Source organism: Girardinichthys multiradiatus, chromosome 24, assembly GCF_021462225.1.
Source record: "Girardinichthys multiradiatus isolate DD_20200921_A chromosome 24, DD_fGirMul_XY1, whole genome shotgun sequence".
In the NCBI taxonomy this organism is placed as follows: domain Eukaryota; kingdom Metazoa; phylum Chordata; class Actinopteri; order Cyprinodontiformes; family Goodeidae; genus Girardinichthys; species Girardinichthys multiradiatus.
In genome coordinates, this window is record NC_061816.1 from 15,714,171 (window position 1) to 15,736,509 (window position 22,339).

The following is a 22,339-nucleotide window of genomic DNA, read 5'->3' on the forward strand; positions in this document are numbered from 1 at the left end:
TGTTAAGCAAATGACAACAGTAGAAGTTACTCAGCCAGCTGTTCGGGTGTGTGCAGCAACAAGTGAGGGAGGGGCAGCAATGCATTACTCAATGCTCCCGTACCTCCTAGTCATTCTGGCACTTTCTCTTACTTCTCATTCAATGACTTTAAATCTTTGGATGCTGTAACTGAAGTTATTTTGCAGGTGTAACTTTTTACAACCTTGGGAAACCTTTATGTTCGTAAGCAGCTCACACATAATTATCTGTTCTCTCTTAACATCTCTATCAAATTAACTATAGATTTTCTATTGTTCTCAAAGCTAGAAGCCATAACTAAATGTATGTAGCTTTACTGTTGCTTTCCTTTGTCTTCTGGTCTTGTAAAATGTGACACATTTTGACCATGCTCCATCACCCACCCATCTATTTCCGTTTCTAAACCCCAGTGATGTGTAGTAGATAGATTCTATAGTTGTTTTTCACAAGACAAACACAATTTCCCCAAATGTCTGACAATTTTCAGTCTTCTCAGTTCCCTGTTCAGAGCAGTGGATCTTAGAGCTTAGAGTTACCTACTAGACTTAATTTCTTCTACATTTATTCTACCAAGGTGTGGCTGTTTTCACACTATGCTGTTAAAAATAGTCAAATACCACGCCATACATTTAACCATTTACTCAACTGGTAATTATATTCTCAAACACACAAAAGGAAGTAGTAGTAAAACATGATAAATAGTTGTTCATTAATAGGCAAAACGGAAATATTTCTATCCATTTCTGGTTCACAGAGAACACAGTATGCTTTGAGGTTGAAGTTGGATGGGGATAAAGATGGGAGGACTGGATCCATCTGCTCTGCACTCACCCTGTGATGTACCAATCCCCTTTAAATCCTACTGGCTGACTGACTGAGATATTTTCAGACCTTGGAAGCCTGAAACAAAGTGGAAGGGTTGTGTATGTCTTTGCGTTTATGAGGTGGTCGTCACTTCAGACGCTAAAATATTGGCTCTCAAATGAGGAAAATGTTTTTAAAATTTTCCCTCAATGACAAATGGATAAAAAATAATCAATACCCTGACACATTAAACATTAATCTGAATTAGGTCAGTATACAGATTGGTGATGGGTATATACAGTGGATATACAAGTCTGCATACCTGTATTAGGCCAGATGCTTGATGCAAAAAAAAAAAAAACAGACTAAGGTTATTTCAAAACTTTTCCCCACACAGAGACATTTATCCCATACAAACTGGAAACAAATACACTGGATGATAATGTGTAAAAAAAAATAATAAAAAGCCTCAATAACCTGGTTGCAAGTGTGCACACCCTTTTAACTTCGTTGACCCATCTTTTGATTCAGTTTTAGCATTTCAGTTTTTTTAATCAATTAATGTTCAGCAGTCCTGGTTGGATTTTCTTGACTTTTGTTAATTTGCGTCTTTTAAAAAAGCCACAGTTTGCAGAGAGGCTCAAAAGAATCAAAAATATTTTGTCATATGAAGGTATCACTAAGAAAAGGGTACAAAATATTCACAGTATTACATATAAACTCCAGCACAGGAAAGACAATTCTCAATATTTGCAGAAAATGTAGGACAACAGTGATGTTGGAGGTTTTTTCCTAAATAATGAAAAGCAACTATAGCCTCAGTATCCTATTGTTGGCTGACAGGAGTGGTACCTGGTTTGATTTTCTGTAACCAGCCTGCTTTAAGGTTTAAGGTGTTGTGTATTTAGAGACTGTATTCTGCGTACCTTGGTTGTACAGACTGGTTATTTGAGCTACCGGTTCTAGTCTTTCAATGATTTTAAATCTGTCCATTCTAATCTGGAATCAACAAGGGATTTTCATCTCCTTCTGGGACGATTCTCTGTAAACCTGAGAGATGGGTCTGTGTGAAAATCCTATTAGATCAACAGTTTTGAAATCCTCAGTCCATCCTGTCTGGCACCAACCACCGTGTCACGTTCAAACTCACTTAAATCCCCTTTCTTCCCCATTCCTCTGGCCACTTTGACCTTAGCATGTCGTCTTCACCATGTCTAGATAATTAAATGAATTTAGCTACTCACTGTGATTGGCTGATTTGAAATGTATATAAACAAGCAATTAAACAAATGTGCCTCATAAAAATGATGTGTATATTCTCATTTTTATTTTGGGCAGATACAGATTTGTTGTTCTAGTGGAGTCTTGCCAGCTTGTGGCTGCTTAATTAGCACACTGGAATAAGAGCTTTCAACAAAAGCTTAAATTCTCATCTTGTAACTACACCTTGAGCATCACATGTGTTGCTTATTTTGGCGACATTCAGGGTGCATTTACACTGCTGGTCTGGTCCGGTCCAGGGATCTTAAAAAGTGAAAAATTCACACCTTCAGTTGGCCTGGTTTGCTTTCACACAGAGATGTTTTAGACTGGCCCAAACAAAGTAATTCAATTGCACCTGCATCTTTTCACTCCAGTGAGTTCACACCAGTGTGATCCGCTCCAGAAACCGGACTCTGGCACGGTACAAACCGTTTTAAAGGTTTGGTGTGAAAGCACTGTAAATGTTCATTATTGGACCAAATTTCTTGGAGACTTATATTGAAATATTGCATTTTACCCAAAAATGCTCACCGGTTAACCAGTTCAGCCAGTGGACTGCTTTGTTAGTAAAAAACTCAGTTTCTCATTTAGTAATAGGACGTCCTCCCGAATGCCTCAGTCATTACAGCCAGCAGAGCCAGCAGTAATACTTGCTAAATGAGTTAAGACTTGTTCACCCATCAGGTTTTCCTCCCTTGACCTCATAGCTGAGTCTAAACTAACTCCTACCATCTTCACCTCAGCCGTGACCAGTATCAAGGCCCAACACATCACTCCTAAAGTGCTTTAATTCCACTAAGTCCCTGCTGCCCTTTATCAGCCAGCCGCTATCACAGAGGGTCATCTGGAATGGCTCTGCATTAATAAAAACGTTTTATTGGACTTCTGTCCATCACTATTTGCTTTCAAACCAGACAAAAAAAAACTTCACAGTTGAACAATCAGCTCGTCTCATGTTGTATTGAATTCAGTAGTAAGGGAATGTTATTACTCAGGCATACGCTGGGCCAAAGGAGCCTCTCCTCTCGCGCTGCTAATGAAAGCTGATCATAATAAAAGATTGTGTTCAGCACGTGTTTGGCTCGGCTTGCTTTTTGCTCTCAGCCTGATAAAGTTTGACATGTTGACAGCTGAACATCAAAACAGCATGGGGCAGATTAGATCAGGAGACACAGAAGCCCAGAAGTTTATTTTTAAAAGGAATGTCCTTTAATGCTAAGGATTGTTTTTGGTTTAATGCCTATATCAAAGTAAATATTAACTACTGTAAAAATATATGTTCAAATATACAACTATATAAAAATATGTTCTAATTATCCTATTTACTCCTAGTAACTACATTGTTTTTCTCATGTTGTAAATTCGACCTTACTGTACAACCTGTTTCATATTTTTATTATTTATTTTATAGATAGAATATAGAGTCCAACTGTGTGTAGTTTAATCTCAGGATAAAACCAGCAGTTCTGTGAAGGCCTCATAGGTTTGTTAGAGAACATTTGTGAAGAAACAATATCATGAATACCAAGGAACAAGCTGTGGAGAAGTGTAAAGCATGGCACGGTTAGAAAACAATATCTCAGGCTTTGGGAACACTGTTTTATCCAGGGGTGGGCAACTCCAGTCCTCGAGGGCCGGTGTCCTGCAACGTTTCGATCCTTGGTCCCAGACGCCTGAATCAAATGCTACAATTACCTCAACAGTATGCAGTCAGGTTCTGCACTTCTAAAACAGTGGTGAGCAACTTCAATCCTCAAAGGGTTGATATCCTGCAAGTTTTCTTTCTATCTCTCTCTCTCTCTCTCTCTGCTTCAACACACCTGAATCAAATGTATGGCTCATTACCTGTGCAGAACATGACTGCATAGCTATTTGATTCAGGTGTGTTGGACCAAGGAGACATCTAAAAGTTGCAGGTCACCAGCCTTTGAAGACTGGAGTTGCCCATCCTGCTTTAGGAATGCTTTTCTTCTGCCATGACAGTTAAGCTGGATGGACCTAAATACGGAACAATCTTACAAGATACTAGCTAGAGGCTGCCAAAGACTTGAGAAAGTCATCAATGGAAATCAAATTTATTAACCAATGGAGGCCTGGATTTGGAGTCACACACAAACTTAAAGTGGAAAAACACACTACAGGCTGATCCAACTTTGATGTAATGTCCTTAAAACAAGTCAAAATGAGGCTCAGTATTGTGTGTGGCCTCCACGTGCCTGTATGACCTCCCTACAACACCTGGGCATGCTCCTGATGAGACGGTGGATGGTCTCCTGAGGGATCTCCCCCCAGACCTGGACTAAGCATCCGCCAACTCCTGGACAGTCTGTGGTGCAACGTGACGTTGGTGGATGGAGCGAGACATGATGTCCCAGATGTGGAGTTGATAACCATGCGGCCCTCCAAAGAAGCACAACCCCCATTTGTGGATGTCAGGCCCTTATACCATCCTCATGGAATCGGTTTCTAACAGTTTGTGCAGACACATGCACATTTGTGGCCTGCTGGAGGTCATTTTGCAGGGCTCTGGCAGTGCTCCTTCTGTTCCTCCTTGCACAAAGGCGGAGGTAGTGGTCCTGCTGCTGAGTTGTTGCCCTCCTAGGGCCTCCTCCACGTCTCCTGGTGTACTGGCCTGTCTCCTGGTAGCACCTCCAGGCTCTGGACACTACGCTGACAGACACAGCAAACCTTCTTGCCACAGCTCGCATTGATGTGCCATCCTGGATGAGCTGCACTACCTGAGCCACTTGTGTGGGTTGTAGAGTCCGTCTCATGCTACCACGAGTGTGAAAGCACCACCAACATTCAAAAATGACCAAAACATCAGCCAGAAAGCATCGGTACTGAGAAGTGGTCTGTGGTCCCCACCTGCAGAACCACTCCTTTATTGAGTGTGTCTTGTTAATCACCAAAGATTTCCCCCTGTTGTCTATTCCATTTGTACAACAACATGTTAAATTAATTGTCAATCAGTGTTGCTTCCTAAGTGGACAGTTTGATTTCACAGAAGTTTGATTTACTTTGGAGTTATATTGTGTTGTTTAAGTGTTCCCTTTATTGTTTTGAACAGTGTGTATGTGTATATATATCTACATATATATATCTATATATAGATATCATATTTTACATAATATTCTTTATTATTATTATTATCTTCTGTAATATTCAAATTTTCTGACACTGAATTTTAGGTTTTCATTATCTGTAATGTATATGAGTTTCACTTTGAGTTTTTTCATGATATTCAGTTTTTTAAAGATATATTTGTGAATCCAATAGAGAATATATGGGAATAATTTAAAACTAATGCTCACAAACATTCTCCAGTTTGGATTTGAGCTATTTTGCTAAAAAGGTCACCCTCCATATTGGTTAAACCAGTACAGAAACACTAAAAGGCTTCCAGCTGCAACTGCAGCAAAATGTGGTTCTGCAAACTATTGACTCTGGTCAGGATTAAATATAAATGTATGCCACACTTTTCAGATTATATTTGTAAAGTAAATAAAGTTACCATCATGTATCCCTTTCCCTCAACTTAATTGTTCACTTACTTGTGTTTGTTGATCACATGACATCTCAGTACAATGTAAAAAAAATAACGTTTGCAAGTTAGTTACAAGTTGTTTTATGGCCTTGGTAACCTATATGAGGATTTTGCTTGCAGTCTATGGTTGGTAAGATGACAAGAAAAGCCTTGTCACATTCCTCTCAACAATTAGTGCAGTGAAACAAGCTCCCCCTTGTCCTGATAAACGTCCACCGTCAGCTGAACAACAGAAAGTCATTTAGCGCACCCCTCCCCTCCTCTTTTGTCCACCGCCTCCACTGTCAACCTGAGACCAAAGCTGAAAAGAAACAGGACAGGTAAGAGGAAAATGTTGCTAAAACAATAAGACCTCTGGCACATAGTAGCAGAGAAAAATGTCACAATGAGGGAGGCTAAATCTCAAGAAAAACTTTCTCCTTAACCCCAAACAAGCTGCCTACACATCTCAGGTGGCATCTTCACAAAACTGCTATTTACCGGGTATTCCTTCAGCACCAGAAACGTGGACAACATGGCTGAAGTTAGAGCTTTCAACTATGGATGACTCCTATTAGACCTCAATCTCTGCAGCTCACATGGATGTTGGCAGAGATTCAAGCGCTGATAAGTAAAACCACCCAGAGGCAGATTTTTAGAATGTGGGGATTTGGAGCGCTGGAATTAATAGGAGCTAGAGGTAACATCCATAATGCTCATCCAGGGTAATGCAGGATATCGGTGTCACTCAATGTCAACAGGGGCTGTGTTCCAGTGGATTGACTATGGATGAGCATTACCACCATTGAAGAACCAAACAAGTCTGCAGACACATCTGTGCAATAAAGACAACGCAGAGGTCTGTAGACGGTAGCATCCTTCCTCCTCGGTGATGACATTTAAATTACACACCGCCCCCACCAAAGCCTGGAGCTTTCCCAGACATGCAAGGAATAATGGCCCTTTTCAAAAGGACTGTACACCCACAGCCCCCCACACACACAGCCAACTCAGATTCTGCTCAGATTCTACCACATGTCACTGATGGGAACATTTCTAATGCAGAGGTCTGAAAATCAAATTACTGTGGCCATCTCTGACAGAAAAATGCCCCCAAAGCAGTCAAACAAAGGATCTATAGCGGGGCACTTTTTAGCAAGGGTGACCTTTGAAGGTTAAGGGTGTTTCCTGAGGTGCATAAGACCACATACAGGTCCTTCTCAAAATATTAGCATATTGTGATAAAGTTAATTATTTTCCATAATGTCATGATGAAAATTTAACATTCATATATTTTAGATTCATTGCACACTAACTGAAATATTTCAGGTCTTTTATTGTCTTAATACAGATGATTTTGGCATACAGCTCATGAAAACCCAAAATTCCTATCTCACAAAATTAGCATATTTCATCCGACCAATAAAAGAAAAGTGTTTTTAATACAAAAAAACGTCAACCTTCAAATAATCATGTACAGTTATGCACTCAATACTTGGTCGGGAATTCTTTTGAAGAAATGACTGCTTCAATGTGGCGTGGCATGGAGGCAATCAGCCTGTGGCACTGCTGAGGTCTTATGGAGGCCCAGGATGCTTCGATAGCGGCCTTTAGCTCATCCAGAGTGTTGGGTCTTGAGTCTCTCAACGTTCTCTTCACAATATCCCACAGATTCTCTATGGGGTTCAGGTCAGGAGAGTTGGCAGGCCAATTGAGCACAGTGATACCATGGTCAGTAAACCATTTACCAGTGGTTTTGGCACTGTGAGCAGGTGCCAGGTCGTGCTGAAAAATGAAATCTTCATCTCCATAAAGCTTTTCAGCAGATGGAAGCATGAAGTGCTCCAAAATCTCCTGATAGCTAGCTGCATTGACCCTGCCCTTGATAAAACACAGTGGACCAACACCAGCAGCTGACACGGCACCCCAGACCATCACTGACTGTGGGTACTTGACACTGGACTTCTGGCATTTTGGCATTTCCTTCTCCCCAGTCTTCCTCCAGACTCTGGCACCTTGATTTCTGAATGACATGCAGAATTTGCTTTCATCCGAAAAAAGTACTTTGGACCACTTAGCAACAGTCCAGTGCTGCTTCTCTGTAGCCCAGGTCTGGGGAATGCGGCACCTGTAGCCCATTTCCTGCACACACCTGTGCACGGTGGCTCTGGATGTTTCTACTCCAGACTCAGTCCACTGCTTCCGCAGGTCCCCCAAGGTCTGGAATCGGCCCTTCTCCACAATCTTCCTCAGGGTCCGGTCACCTCTTCTCGTTGTGCAGCGTTTTCTGCCACACTTTTTCCTTCCCACAGACTTCCCACTGAGGTGCCTTGATACAGCACTCTGGGAACAGCCTATTCGTTCAAAAATTTCTTTCTGTGTCTTACCCTCTTGCTTGAGGGTGTCAATAGTTGCCTTCTGGACAGCAGTCAGGTCGGCAGTCTTACCCATGATTGGGGTTTTGAGTGATGAACCAGGCTGGGAGTTTTAAAGGCCTCAGGAATCTTTTGCAGGTGTTTAGAGTTAACTCGTTGATTCAGATGATTAGGTTCATAGCTCGTTTAGAGACCCTTTTAATGATATGCTAATTTTGTGAGTTAGGAATTTTGGGTTTTCATGAGCTGTATGCCAAAATCATCCGTATTAAGACAATAAAAGACCTGAAATATTTCAGTTGGTGTGCAATGAATCTAAAATATATTAATGTAAAATTTTCATCATGACATTATGGAAAATAATTAACTTTATCACATTATGCTAATATTTTGAGAAGGACCTGTAGATTGTGCATACAAATTTACTGGCACCCTCTAGGAGAATAGTAAAAAGACTCAAACCAAAATGTTTCATTGCAGTAAGACAATCTCACACGAACAATTATAGAGAAACCCATTGTTAAATCCAAGCACATGTTCTGTATTCAGCCTAAATATTAGAAATTAGAGTTTTTAACAAAATATTGGAAGGCAGCCCTACGGTTAATACTTTCTACAAACCCCAACTTGCCAGTAGAACAATATATTGGAGGATACAGACAAGGGGATCTTTGCACAGTCTCTAGATTTGGGGTCTAAAACGTCATCCCTCGAGGGCTGGTGTCCAGAATAAAATGCATCCAGAATAAAATGGCTGAATAGCCTCTTCAGGATTGAACCACGTCCTGAAGAGCCTAGAGCCCAATTTTACCCAATCCTCTGATTTATTTGAGTTGAAGCAGAAACATCTAAAGGTTGCAAGAGACCCTGGAGGACTGGAGTTTTGAGACCCCTGCTCTAGATCATCCAGAGTCCTGGAAACTCTTCTCTCCAGCTCACCCGACATTTTCTGCAGGATTTAGAGCTGGGGACTGAGGCGGACATACACACCCACCAGAGTATTATTGCTGACCATCCTCATCCGTTTATAACCACCTATCTTTTGATGGCTACAACCAGGAGGATAATGCGTCCTGTGGCAAAGCTCGAATCACCTCAACCTAATTTCTTAAAGATAAAAATGGCCTCACTGTTCTCCCATAGCCTTCATTCACCAAGTCTCAATCCATTCGAGCTACTTTGGGATGTGTTGGAACCTTAGATTAACATCAGAGAAGTTTAGCTTACATATCTGTAGCAACTGTATAATGTGAGCATAGACCAAAATCTTTGACGGAGGTTTTGGGGTCTCTGTCATAAAGAATTAAGGCCGTTCTGAAGGCGAGAGCTTCCAACCCAAACAATCAATGGTGTAAATGATAAAGTGGTTGACTGTGAATGTTAGAGATAACAGCAGGCTTGGTGTTAGCAATGAAGCATAACAGAGGAAGAGAATCATCAAATCAGACATTTTATTCTTTCAGTTTCAGTTTGCAGTCAGGCAGACGGGTGATGTGACTTAAAGAACTAAGAAAATACAGAGCCCTTAATATTACAGGTGATGATACTGTTGAGAAATTAGGGAATACAAAACCTCAGTGAATAAATTTGTTTTACTACTGATAGTGTGATAAAAGATGGTCTCTATAGCAACTTGCATTTAAAAAGCAACTCTCCCGCTAGGCCTGTCTACAGGTGTTGTCAAATTCTGTGTGAAAGGAAATAGTTGAGCCCTTTTGTGTCTCCAGAGGAAGCTGTGCAAAATCTGATAAACTGCCTCAAGCATCGGTTGTGACTAAAGACTGTAAGATTGGAAAGGAAAAGGGAATCTCAGGGGAGTTGGGAAGAAGTGAGCGGAGCAGAGGTTTTTGGCCCTCTCATCTCAGCTTGAGGCTAGCCACCTGAGGCTAAAATAGCTGCTGCTAGCATGACACTTCTGAAAGTCTGGCTGAACCGCCAGGAGGGTTTAAACCCATCACAATGGAGGTTTCTGACAAGGTGTTAAAATATCTGATTTTTTTTCCCCTGCTGGAAAATTTTTAATCAGGTTTTTCTAACTGAGACTTGGAAGAAAGCTATGGTAGGTTTGTGGAGTTTCAAATCCAAACTTAAGAACTCATTATGGGATAGCAGCTTGGTGACAGTTTTCCAGGTAGCAAATGGAAGAGCAGTAACACATTTCCTTTGTGGGCCCTATGTGGCTTGTTAATTTTAAACCTCTTTCTTGAACTGTATCAGTACTGTCATTGCTGGCAGTCCCAAACCCAGTTCATTAGGCTTAGCTGAGCCTTGCATCAGAAATACAATGGTTGTAGCTGGAGACATACAGGGGTTGGACAATTAAACTGAAACTCCTGGTTTTAGACCACAATAATTTATTAGTATGGTGTAGGGCCTGCTTTTGCGGCCAATACAGCGTCAATTCGTCTTGGGAATGACATATACAAGTCCTGCACAGTGGTCAGAGGGATTTTAAGCCATTCTTCTTGCAGGATAGTGGCCAGGTCACTACATGATACTGGTGGAGGAAAACGTTTCCTCAATAATATTTAGATCTGGTAACTGTGCAGGCCATGGGAGATGTTCAACTTCACTTTTATGTTCATCAAACCAATCTTTCACCAGTCTTGCTGTGTGTATTGGTGCATTGTCATCCTGATACACAGCACCGCCTTCAGGATACAATGTTTGAACCATTGGATGCACATGATCCTCAAGAATGGTTCGGTAGTCCTTGGCAGTGATGTGCCCATCTAGCACAAGTATTGGGCCAAGGGAATGCCATGAAATGGCAGCCCAAACCATCAATGATCCACCCCCATGCTTCACTCTGGGCATGCAACAGTCTCGGTGGTACGCTTCTGTGGGGCTTCTCCACACCGTAACTCTCCCGGATGTGGGGAAAACAGTAAAGGTGGACTCATCAGAGAACAATACATGTTTCACATTGTCCACAGCCCAAGATTTGCGCTCCTTGCACCTTTTAAACCGACGTTTGGCATTGGCATGAGTGACCAAAGGTTTGGCTATAGCAGCCCGGCCGTGTATATTGACCCTGTGGAGCTCCCGACGGACAGTTCTGGTGGAAACAGGAGAGTTGAGGTGCACATTTAATTCTGCCGTGATCTGGGCAGCCGTGGTTTTATGTTTTTTGGATACAATCCGGGTTAGCACCTGAACATCCCTTTCAGTCAGCTTCCTCTTGCATCCACAGTTAATCCTGTTGGATGTGGTTCGTCCTTCTTGGCAGTATGCTGACATTACCCTGGAAACCGTGGCTATTGATACATCACAAAGACTTGGTGTCTTGGTCACAGATGCGCCAGCAAGACGTGCACCAACAATTTGTCCTCTTTTGAACTCTGGTATGTCACCCATAATGTTGTGTGCATTTCAATATTTTGAGCAAAACTGTGCTCTTACCCTGCTAATTGAACCTTCACATTCTGCTCTTACTGGTGCAATGTGCAATCAATGAAGACTGGCTACCAGGCTGGTCCAATTTAGCCATGAAACCTCCCACACTAAAATGACAGGTGTTTCAGTTTCATTGTCCATTGCTGTTAGATTTTATTTACCCCCTTCCAGATTCGCTTCTGTTTTATACTGTTTTGCCTTACTTAAATGTTTCAGATCATCAGACAAATTTTACTATCAGGCAATGTTAACCTGGGTAAATACAAAAGGTCCTTTTTTAAATGTTGATTTTATTTATTTAAGGGAAAAGCTATCCAGACCTCTACCTGGCTTTTAAAAGTAATTAGTCCCTACATCTAACAACTGGTTGTAGCACCCTTGGCAGCAACAGCTGCTATTCAGCATTTCTGAAAACACTCAGTGAGTCTTTTACATCGCTGTGAAGCAATTTTGGCCAACTCTTTTATTTAGAATTGTTTCATTTGGCCACATTTGAGGATGTATGCTCATTCACTGTCTTTTTAAGGTAATTTCCCATTAACTCAATTGGATCTAATGCTTTGACTAGGCCATGCTAATACTTTTGATGGCCATTCTGAGGTCAACTTGCTAGTGTGCTTTGGATTATTGTTCCTCTGCATAACCAAAGTGTGCTTAAGTTTAAAGTCACAAACTAATGACCGGAGATTCTCCTCATGTATTTTCCGCTTGAGAAAAGATACTGTAGCACCAAATCAGCTCCCAACCATCTTACTACTACTGCCAAGACTGACTGTCAGTGGGATGTCCTTTTCTGAAATGTTGTGAGTTTTAAAACTTGATGGAACATGGTGTTTTAGTCAAATATGGAACAGGCTTTTCTATTATTTTGGTCAGCAGTAGTTTTGGCGTTGAACCTCTTGAAAAGAGAAGCTGTATTATCCAGTCCTCCTTTTGTTGTTAAATTATGAAGTGTGACCTCGACTGAGGCAAAGTAAGGTCTGGACTTCTTTAGATGTTGCTCTATGTTCTTTTGTGACTTCCTCGATGAGTCTTTTGAAGTATTTTTGGTAGGCCTAAATTACAAAGAAACCTCTTTGTAGCCCTTTCCAGTCTAACAGACGTCAATGACTGTTTCTCATCTGTTCTTATATTTCTTTAGATCTGGGTATGATGCATTGGTTTTTGAGATATTTTGGCCTACTTGTCACACAGGTTCAATACGAGATTTCTTGATTTTACAGGTCAGTCTGTGTTTCATTGGGATTTTGCAAAAGGGTGTGGCAATTACTTTTCACATGGGCTCAGGTTGGGTTGGATATCCTTTGTCCTTTAGTAAATAAAATCCTCATTTAAAATTTGAATTTAATTTACTAGCTTTATCTTTTATAAACTAAAACATGAGAAATCTGTAAGGAAACCCTTCATAGCAGACTAGTGTTGTTGTATTCAGACAGCTGATGCTTAGTTTCAGGCATGGCTAAAACAAACCCTTGTTTCCAGCATTTTGTTGGCCCATTCATCCATCACAGCCTCTGCCCTCTGCACACTTTGTGCCTTTTTTGTCAATGTTTCACCATTTTCTCTGTTTCTCCAACAGAGAATAGTAATTTTTCATATAAGCAAAATTTGTCACCACAACAGGGACATTTCTCATTTTGGGGTATCTCCTAAAGCAGGTGATTCTATTGTTTTTCCTTTGGCAGTCTCAATTACATTCTGACCAACTGTGGCCACTTTTCATCACAAAGCAGAAAAATATCCTCCAAAGACAAACAAAACAATAGCTGGTTTCAATCCGTAAAATGAGATATTGTATCATGAAGAAAATGAAACAATGCCCACCATAAACAGAGCTCGAGACTCGTTATAAAACCAATCATTTAAAAAGTTATTGGTCTGAGATGCTCTTCACCAAAAATGCTTGTCAACAGTTATACTTGTGCATTATGGCAAACGTTTATGATATAATATGTTCCTCATGGCAACTTTAGTGAGAGGACAGTTGGTTAAAGTGTGTAATATGTTCACATAAGTCTGTACCTCAATCTGGACTCTGGGGCATGACTAAATCATGCAATGCCTTGAAGAGGTATTTGCACCCCTTTAACTTTTCCAATTTTTAGCAAATCAAAACTAAAACAAAGTAGTGCATAACTGTGAAGGTGAAGGACAATGATGCATGTTTTTGATAAATTTCTTACTTATAAAAATCTCAAATATGTGGTGCATTTATATTCACCCCCAAAGCCAATACTTTGAAGAACATTCTTTGCAAAATAGCTCTGAATAAATGGAGAGCTTCTGAGAATATATTTTAAAGTCATGCCACAGATTTATAGTTGAATTTATTTCTGGACTTTGACTAGGCCATTCAAACACATGCTTTGATTGAGACTATTCCATTATAGCTGTGGGTGTATGTTTAAAGCCATTGTCTTGCTGGAGGTTGAACATCCATCCCACTTTTACGTCAATTACAGCGTTCAAAAGGTTTTTCTCAGTTCTTGCTGAAGAAAAGCGTCCTCACAACATGATGCTGCCACCATCACGTTTTACAGTCAGGGCAGTGTGTCCAGGGCATGTGCAGGGTTTATTTCTGCACCACATACAATGGTGTGAAAAGTGTTTGCTCCCTTCCCAGTTTCTTATTTTTTTGCATGTTTTTCCCGATTTCTTAAGTGTGACAAACACACAAAAAATTTAGTGTTTAAAATCATCACATTTAAATTATAAAGTCAACACAAGAAGTTTTTAAATGAAGGTTTTTCTTAAGGGATAGGAAAACCCAAACCTACATGGCCCTATGTGAAAAAGTTATTGACTCCTAAACCTGATAATTGTTTGGGCCACCCTTAGCAGCAACAACTGCAATCAGGTGTTTGCGATAACTGGCAATGAGTCTTATTCAGCGCTGTGGAGGAATTCTAGCCCACTCATCTTTGCAGAATTGTTGTAATTCAGCCACTTTGGAGGGTTTATGAGCATGAACAGCCCTTTTAAGGTCATGCCACAGCATCTAAATAGGATTCAGGTCAGGACTTTGACTAGGCCACTAATTTTGTTTTCTTTCCATCATTCCAGGGTGGACCTGCTGGTGTGTTTTGCATCATTGTTCTGCTGCAGAACCCAAGTTCGTTTCAGCTCGAGGTCACGAACAGATAGCCAGACATTCTCCTTCAGGATTTTGTGGTAGACAGTTCATGGTTCCATTTATCACACCAAGTCTTCCAGGTCCTGAAGCAGCAAAGCAGCCCCAGACTATCACACTACCACCACCATATCTGCTAGTATGATGTTCTTTTTCTGAAATGCGATGGTACTTTTACAGTAGATGTAATGGGACAAACCAAAAAGTTCAACTTTTGTCTCGTCAGTCCACATATTGTTTTCCCACAAGTCTTGGGGATCATTGAGATGTTTTTCTGGGAAAATTGAGATGAGCCTTAATGTTTTTCCTCAGCAGTGGTTTTCGTCTTGGAACTCTGCCACGCAAGCCATTTTTGCCCAGTGTCTTTCTTATGGTGGAGAAATGAACACTGACCTTAACTAAGGCAAGTGAGGCCTGAAGTACTTTGTATGTTGTTTTGGGGTGTATTGGGACCCCTTAGATTAGTTGTCGCTTCGCTCTTGGGATAATTATGGTCGGCCAGCCAATCCTGGGAAGGTTCACCACTGTTCCATGCTTTCGCCATTTGTGGACAATGGCTCTCACTGTGGTTCACTGTAGTTCCAAAACTTTAAATATAGCTTTATAACCCTTTTCCAGACCGATAGATCTCAATTACTTTATTTGTCCCTGAATTTCTTTGGATCTCTGCATGATATCTAGAGCTTTTGAGGATCTTTTGGTCTACCTAACTTTGTTAAGTGATTTCTTGATTGAGAACAGGTGTGGCAGTAAAGAGGCTTTGGTGTTGATAAAGAACATGAACTCTGGTGTAATAAACCACATTTATGTTTTTATGAGGGGGGGCAATCAAGTTTTGTCGGTTTAAGTGGGACAAACATGCAAAAAATAAGAAATCAGGAAGGGGGCAAAAACTTTTTCACACCACTGTAGTTTTTGCATTTAGGTCAAAAGTCAAATTTTGTTCTCGTTTGACCAGAGCACCTTTTCCGCAGGTCTAATGTGCCCCTGCATCATTTCTGGCAAACTGCAAAGAAAATGGTTGTGCTAGATTTTGTTTTGGGACACGAGTGTAAATACAAATCAACATCCCACTTTATTTCTAAAATCTATTAAAATCATGCAATGTTTTCTTTCTCTTTTAATGCGTGCTAGATTGTTTTTGTCTGAGATCAAATGCTTATCAAATATATTGAAGTTTGCAGTTATAAAGTGTCAAAACCTCAGTTTTGGGGGTATGAATACTGTAGCAAGGTTCTCTATACCCAGGTCACCACAAAGTCAAAGTCCCTACTTCTACCAGTCTGTCACATAGGTAGGCCCCTAAAAACAAAATAAAGTTGGCCACAAAGTTTGTTGACTGAGTTAAACGAGGTAAAACTTTTACAGTTTAAGAAGCTAGAGCAAAAATTGGGAGAAGCACTCTGCTCATCTGACCATCAGATATTACACAACTGAGAAAACAAATTACCCAAAGTAGACTCGCTTCAGGCAGTAAAGTGGCTCTTTGGTCAGAGGGTACTCCTGCAGGGCCATCGGACTGATTATTTGAATGGGACGTGGTTTGAAGTCACAGCCTCTAAAGTGTGTGCAAAACACTCTTAATCAGACCAGATTAGAGTTGCCATTGGTTGCATTTTAACCTCAATCACTAACACATTAATCTGAAAACATGAGCATAATTACTGTAAACAAACAAGGAGCTTGTTGCAGAGTTTATCATGCTTTGTGTAAACTGCTTTTCCTGCAGTGTAGATGTGATCAATTAATATACTAGAGTGCTTCTTGGTTAAAAAAAAAAAAAGAAAACAACTTGGGTTTCCGGGATAAATTATTCCAACAACATAATTCCAGTATAAGTAGTCCAAACATGTACTCACACAATGTTGGGGACATTTTGCTTCTGGGAGAAAATTCACTACAATCTGTATAGATGAACTCAAGTAGACCTCCTGTAGACTTTTGAATGCATATATCCAACTGTGCAGTGTTTCAGTACTTTCTGCACAACTTGCAGAGGTAAAGGCTCTCATAGAGTTTGGCGTACTGTAAGCAGCGCATACTCTGTGCTCACCGTTTCCCGCCGAGCAGCATTCATAAAAAGCTTTGCGCGGACATGTCCGGGGGATATCTCCAACTATGAGAGGCTTGAGAGGTACCCAAGTGTCACACCAGACCATTTGAAACTGTTTACATCAGCATGGTCTATGTGTTAAACGACCTGCACGGGTACCTGACCACACCACCAGGCAAAGGCATCATTGTCTTGCATGGGCCAGGGAGCATTTACTCTGGGTGAGGGACCAGTGGAGCCCAGTGCTGTTCTCTGATGAAGGTCTGTTGACTTTGACCAGAAATGATGGCTGCCAACAATGCTGGATACGTCAAGGAGGGCGCTGTGCATCAGCCACTGTTGTCACCAGACAAGCCTTTAGTTGTGGTGATGGTGTTACAATGTAGGCAGGTGTTTATACCGAATACAAAACTGCCCTACACTTTGTAAATGGTACAGTGACAAGCCCATATTATCTAAATAACATCATTAATCCAGACATTGTGCCTCTGCATGAAGAACACAGACCTAATTTTATCTTCATGGACAACAATGCTCCAGCTAATCAAAGCTGCTTCATTAGGGAATGGCTGCTGGAGACTGGGGTACCATCAATGGAGTGGCCTGCACTTCTTCCAGACCTAAATCCCATAGAAAACCTATGGGATCAGCTGAAATACTGTGATACCTAAGGGGCGCCCTTCAAGAAGATTGGGATGCCCACCCTAAGCAGACAAGAAGTCATCTTGTTAACAGCATGAGACCTCGATTTCAAGCTCTAATTGATGCTCAAGGGCGCACATGACATGTTTTTGAGACATTGACATTCTTTGTTGTATACTCAGCACTGTTGCTGGCTTTTAAATTGTTTGAGAGGAGGAAATAATCATTGCTTGTTTCTATTTAAATGCCCTACAACCATGATATATCACTATAGAGTGAACTTTTTCCGTTTTCCATAAATTACACCTGAAATTCTTCCAAACATTTTGTGAGTAGTGTATATACACCAATTAATGTCTTCTGATCTTTAATCTGTCTGGTGCCCAGTCTGTGTAAATGTGTTTTAATGAAGATTGAGAAACTGATCCTAAATCCAATCTGAACTAAGATAATGGTGCTTGTACAACTAGAGAATTTGAAAATATATTTTTATGAATGATGCTCATTTTATACTCATAATTGGCTCCATTTGTTATATTGACTGAGCTGGAGATTATCTGAACAACATTTGTATGCAGTAAACCCGTTGACGTTGTTCAACCATGGATACATATCACATTTTCATTGCACTCCCTGCTCGACTTCGATGCTTCTTATTATGCAGCTGACACTGGCGACCTTAACCAATAACCAAACTATTAAAAATAATAATAGTAACATTAAACTTTATTTTTAAACTACTGTCATTATCATTTATCCATACACCGCTCAAAAAAATAAAGGGAAAACTCAAATAACACATCCTAGATCTGAATGAATGAAATATTCTCATTAAATACTTAGTTCTGTACAAAGTTGAATGTGCTGACAACAAAATCACACAAAAGTCATCAATGGAAATCAAATTTATTAGCCAATGGAGGCCTGGATTTGGAGTCACACACAAAACTAAAGTGGAAAAACACACTACAGGCTGATCCAACTGATATGATGTCCTTAAAACAAGTCAAAATGAGGCTCAGTATTGTGTGTGACCTCCCTACAACACCTGGGCATGCTCCTGAGGGATCTCCTCCCAGACCTGGACTAAAGCATCCGCCAACTCCTGGACAGTCTGTAGTGCAACGTGACGTTGGTGGATGGAGCGAGACATGATGTCCCAGATGTGCTCAATCAGATTCAGGTCTGGGGAACGGGCGGGCCAGTCCATAGCTTCAATGTCTTCATCTTGCAGGAACTGCTAACACACTCCAGCCACATGAGGTCTAGCATTGTCCTTCATTAAGAGGAACCCCGGGCCAACCGCACCAGCATATGGTCTCAAAATGGGTCTGAGGATCTCATCTCGGTACTTAATGGCAGTCAGACTACCTCTGGCGAGCACATGGAGGGCCATGCAGCCCTCCAAAGAAATGCCACCCCACACCATTACTGACCCACTGCCAAACCGGTCATGCTGAAGGATGTTGCAGGCAGCAGATCGTTCTCCACGGTGTCTCCATACTCTGTCATGTCTGTCACATGTGCTCAGTGTGAACCTGCTTTCATCTGTGAAGACCACCGGGCGCCAGTGGCGAATTTGTCAATCCTGGTGTTCTCTGGCAAATGCCAAGCATCCTGCCCGGTGTTAGGCTGTGAGCACAACCCCCATTTGTGGACGTCGGGCCCTCATACCATCCTCATGGAGTCGGTTTCTAATCGTTTGTGCAGACACATGCACATTTGTGGCTTGCTGGAGGTCATTTTGCAGGCCTCTGGCAGTGCTCCTTCTGTTCCTCCTTGCACAAAGGCGGAGGTAGCGGTCCTGCTGCTGGGTTGTTGCCCTCCTACGGCCTCCTCCACGTCTCCTGGTGTACTGGCCTGTCTCCTGGTAGCGCCTCCAGGCTCTGGACACTACGCTGACAGACACAGCAAACCTTCTTGCCACAGCTCACATTGATGTGCCATCCTGGATGAGCTGCACTACCTGAGCCACCTGTGTGGGTTGTAGAGTCCGTCTCATGCTACCACGAGTGTGAAAACACCACCAACATTCAAAAATGACCAAAACATCAGCCAGAAAGCATCGGTACTGAGAAGTGGTCTGTGGTCCCCACCTGCAGAACCACTCCTTTATTGAGTGTGTTTTGCTAATCGCCAAAGATTAATGTTGTCTATTCCATTTGCACAACAAGATGTGAAATTGTCAATCAGTGTTGCTTCCTAAGTGGACAGTTTGATTTCACAGAAGTTTGATTTACTTGGAGTTGTGTTGTTTAAGTGTTCCCTTTATTTATTTGAGCAGGGTATTATGAATTTTGAGTATTATTCAAGCCCGTTGGCATATATATACTTTTTTTTTTTCTTTTTGGCAGCATTTAACATACTGAAAGATATTCCAATTTGTAAATGAGCTGTCCTCCCAAATATATAACCATCTACTGGAAAACAATAAAACATACATTTCTGTAGAAACTTCAACACAAAAACATTGCAGTTAGGTTTCTAACAATGCATTTGACAAATAAGGCTAAAGGGCTTTAATTTAAATGGCATATGAAATATTTAAAGGAAAAATATGTTTAAAGATTTAAATACAGAATCTGGGCAAATTCGTTGTATTTTACCTCAACAGCAAAAATTATCCAAAAAAAATAAATAAATAAAATACAGGAAAGGAGCCCAGGTGAGTGAAGCATCATGTACTTTTTACAAGAATGTGCTAAAAGAAAACACTTGTTTCTCGTACTGGCCCTTAACTGGTCCTGTGTACTATTTATAGAAACTGTGTGGTCTGTTCCCCCAGCTGTACACCTGGACAAAAAACAATGGTCAACATCTGGCATTCGAAATTGGTGGCATCATTTTACAACCTACTGTGGAATTACTCCTATACATTCACCACAGGGACTGAATGTCTGTGGACTTTGGAAACATATAGTCTTCGCTGCGTTTTGATTAAAAAACAGAAAACCCACTGTTTGTTGCAGTGGAATCTGTTTTCCTTTTGAATTGTTTTTGGAGCTATATATGTAGTGCAGCTTTTCTCACTTCCATGTGTCAGCTCTTGTTTTAACTATAGATGCGAGATGTTTCATATCACTTGCACAGGCAGGAATCACCCGGTTGCTATGGCATCATATAGTGGCAGTTTCTACAGAATGAACCTAAAGTGAATAAAGAAAACTCCTGACCCTGATTTAAAGAACCAGACAGCCAGCAGATTGGCGTGTAGACATATTAGGCTAACATTTGCTTCAGAATTGATGTTGCAGAGAACTGCAGTTGGGTCTGAGTTAATAAAGTATTTGGAGAAGAGGGTTGTACATTTACCAGGTTGCTTACTTAAACGTAATGAGTCGGGAGGGAAAGAAAAAAATAGAAAGTCTAGACGAGCACTAGATGAGAAGAGGTGGCTCAAAATAGAAAGGAGCAACTCGTCTCTATGGAAACGAAAGGCAAAAACAGTGGCACACACACCACCACGAAAAACACGTAAGGGATGAGGGTGAAAGAGAGCAAGAAGAGAGATTGAGAGAGAAGGGGATGTAGGGAGGGAGAGCTGAGACGTGGCAGGAAGAGAATGAAGGGAGGGAAACATGGTGAGCTTAAAACAATGAGTGTGTCACAGCAGTAAATATCGATGGCCTCATCAAGAGTTACTGTCACTGCTTTTATCCCTCTTTGGAAACAATTGATTTCATTTCACCAAGCAGACACTCTGGTCTCTATCAAAACATCATGGAGAGCAATTTCTTTAACAATGCCACTGATGTTGCTGTGACTTCCTGCCATAGGTTATTTCATTAAACTTGTTCCTCCTGACTGGTAATTACTGAAATATTTCGTTTTTAGATTTTATGATATAAAACTACTACACATTACAAATGACAGTGATCATATCAACACATTTAAAAGGTCCAGGGTATTAGGAAAAGTGACATCTAGTGGCAAAACTGTGACTCTAAAATGTACAGGTGCATTTTAAAACAAGTCTAAATTTCACAAAAAGTCATTTAAGCAATTCAGTTCAAAAACACCGTTGTATATTAAGAATTTATTTCTTGTCATTTAGCTGGTTCACAGGTTATAAAAAACAAAAATTCAGTTCATCAGAAAATTTGAAATTAGATGGGACCAGGAAAAGGATTTTTAATACAGAAGTACTGTCCTACCAAACAGTATTTCCGTGTACTGTACAGTATGTAAAACCTCCGTGTGGAGAAAAAAGATGTCATCTTGTAGCAAACTTTACATAAAATAGACTAAACATACAATGTGGATAAACTGAACATTTAACATAGCTGAACTTGGGGAATGAGCAACTCCTTTCCTCAGTGGTCTGTAGAGTCCACACACAGCCTCGGTGACAGGTTCAGTTCTGGGGTGGACACAGAAAACACATTATGTAACAGTTTTTAAGGGGGTGAGATGTTTCTCTAGTCGATGGACAGACTCAAAGCTCAAACAGTATGACTGAACGGTGATGATGAATATCCATAAAATACAGCACTAACATTCAAAGGTTTACACAATTAATCAATATTCAAATTTACGGTTAGTTAGAAGTTATTTTAAAGCTTTCTCGATTTCTAAATAAGCAAAATATTCTAACACCAAAGAGAAGTCATTGCGAAGTCCCTTGTAGGAGAAACTTACACATGAGCTGTCAGGCTACAAATAATGCTGGACAATAACCTAACCAGGCTGTAGACTCCTTATGTCTGAAATCCATGTGGACAGGAGTTTGCTTTGACTAAATCTAGGGTCCTTCGAGGTCAAGTTTGGAGTCACCTGTGGAAAAAACATCCTCTGCAAGAAAGAAGCACACAGACCTTGGAGCATACACTTTACCTACAGAACTAACAGCGCATTTTCTGTAGTTTACACTGTTCTCCTCAGACAAAGGCATAGTTAATGTATCAGAATCAGATTCTATCAGTGGAACTTAAAGTGATTTTATGGTTCTTTTTTCAGCTTCCATTTTCTCACTCAATTGAAGGGAAGACTAGTGGAAGATTTCTAACTTCAATCACTCATCACTGCCGTTAGTAGACAAGTAGACCTCAGAGATGCATCATTAAAGATTCAAACTAATGACCCAATGAATTGGTCAGCAGAAAGTGCTCTTTGCCAGCTAGAAAGATGTTAT

The 22,339-nt window shown here is 40.7% G+C and overlaps 1 protein-coding gene across 4 annotated transcripts in view; it reads left to right on the top strand.

Annotated features, from left to right (window-relative positions):
* Window positions 1–22,339, top strand: part of LOC124861683 (gamma-aminobutyric acid receptor subunit gamma-3-like) — a 190,925-nt gene that overhangs the window by 158,166 nt on the left and 10,420 nt on the right. Inside the window, exon 9 of one of the 4 annotated variants that reach the window (XM_047355593.1) lies at window positions 14,447–15,637. The exons of 2 other annotated variants lie outside the window; for them this stretch is intronic. In XM_047355593.1, the coding sequence (XP_047211549.1) occupies window positions 14,447–14,658 (212 nt within the window). In that variant the 3' untranslated portion in view covers window positions 14,659–15,637. Of the gene's footprint in view, window positions 1–773; window positions 2,129–14,446; window positions 15,638–22,339 lie in introns of those variants that run through there. One more of the 4 variants, XM_047355595.1, reaches the window with a different exon arrangement.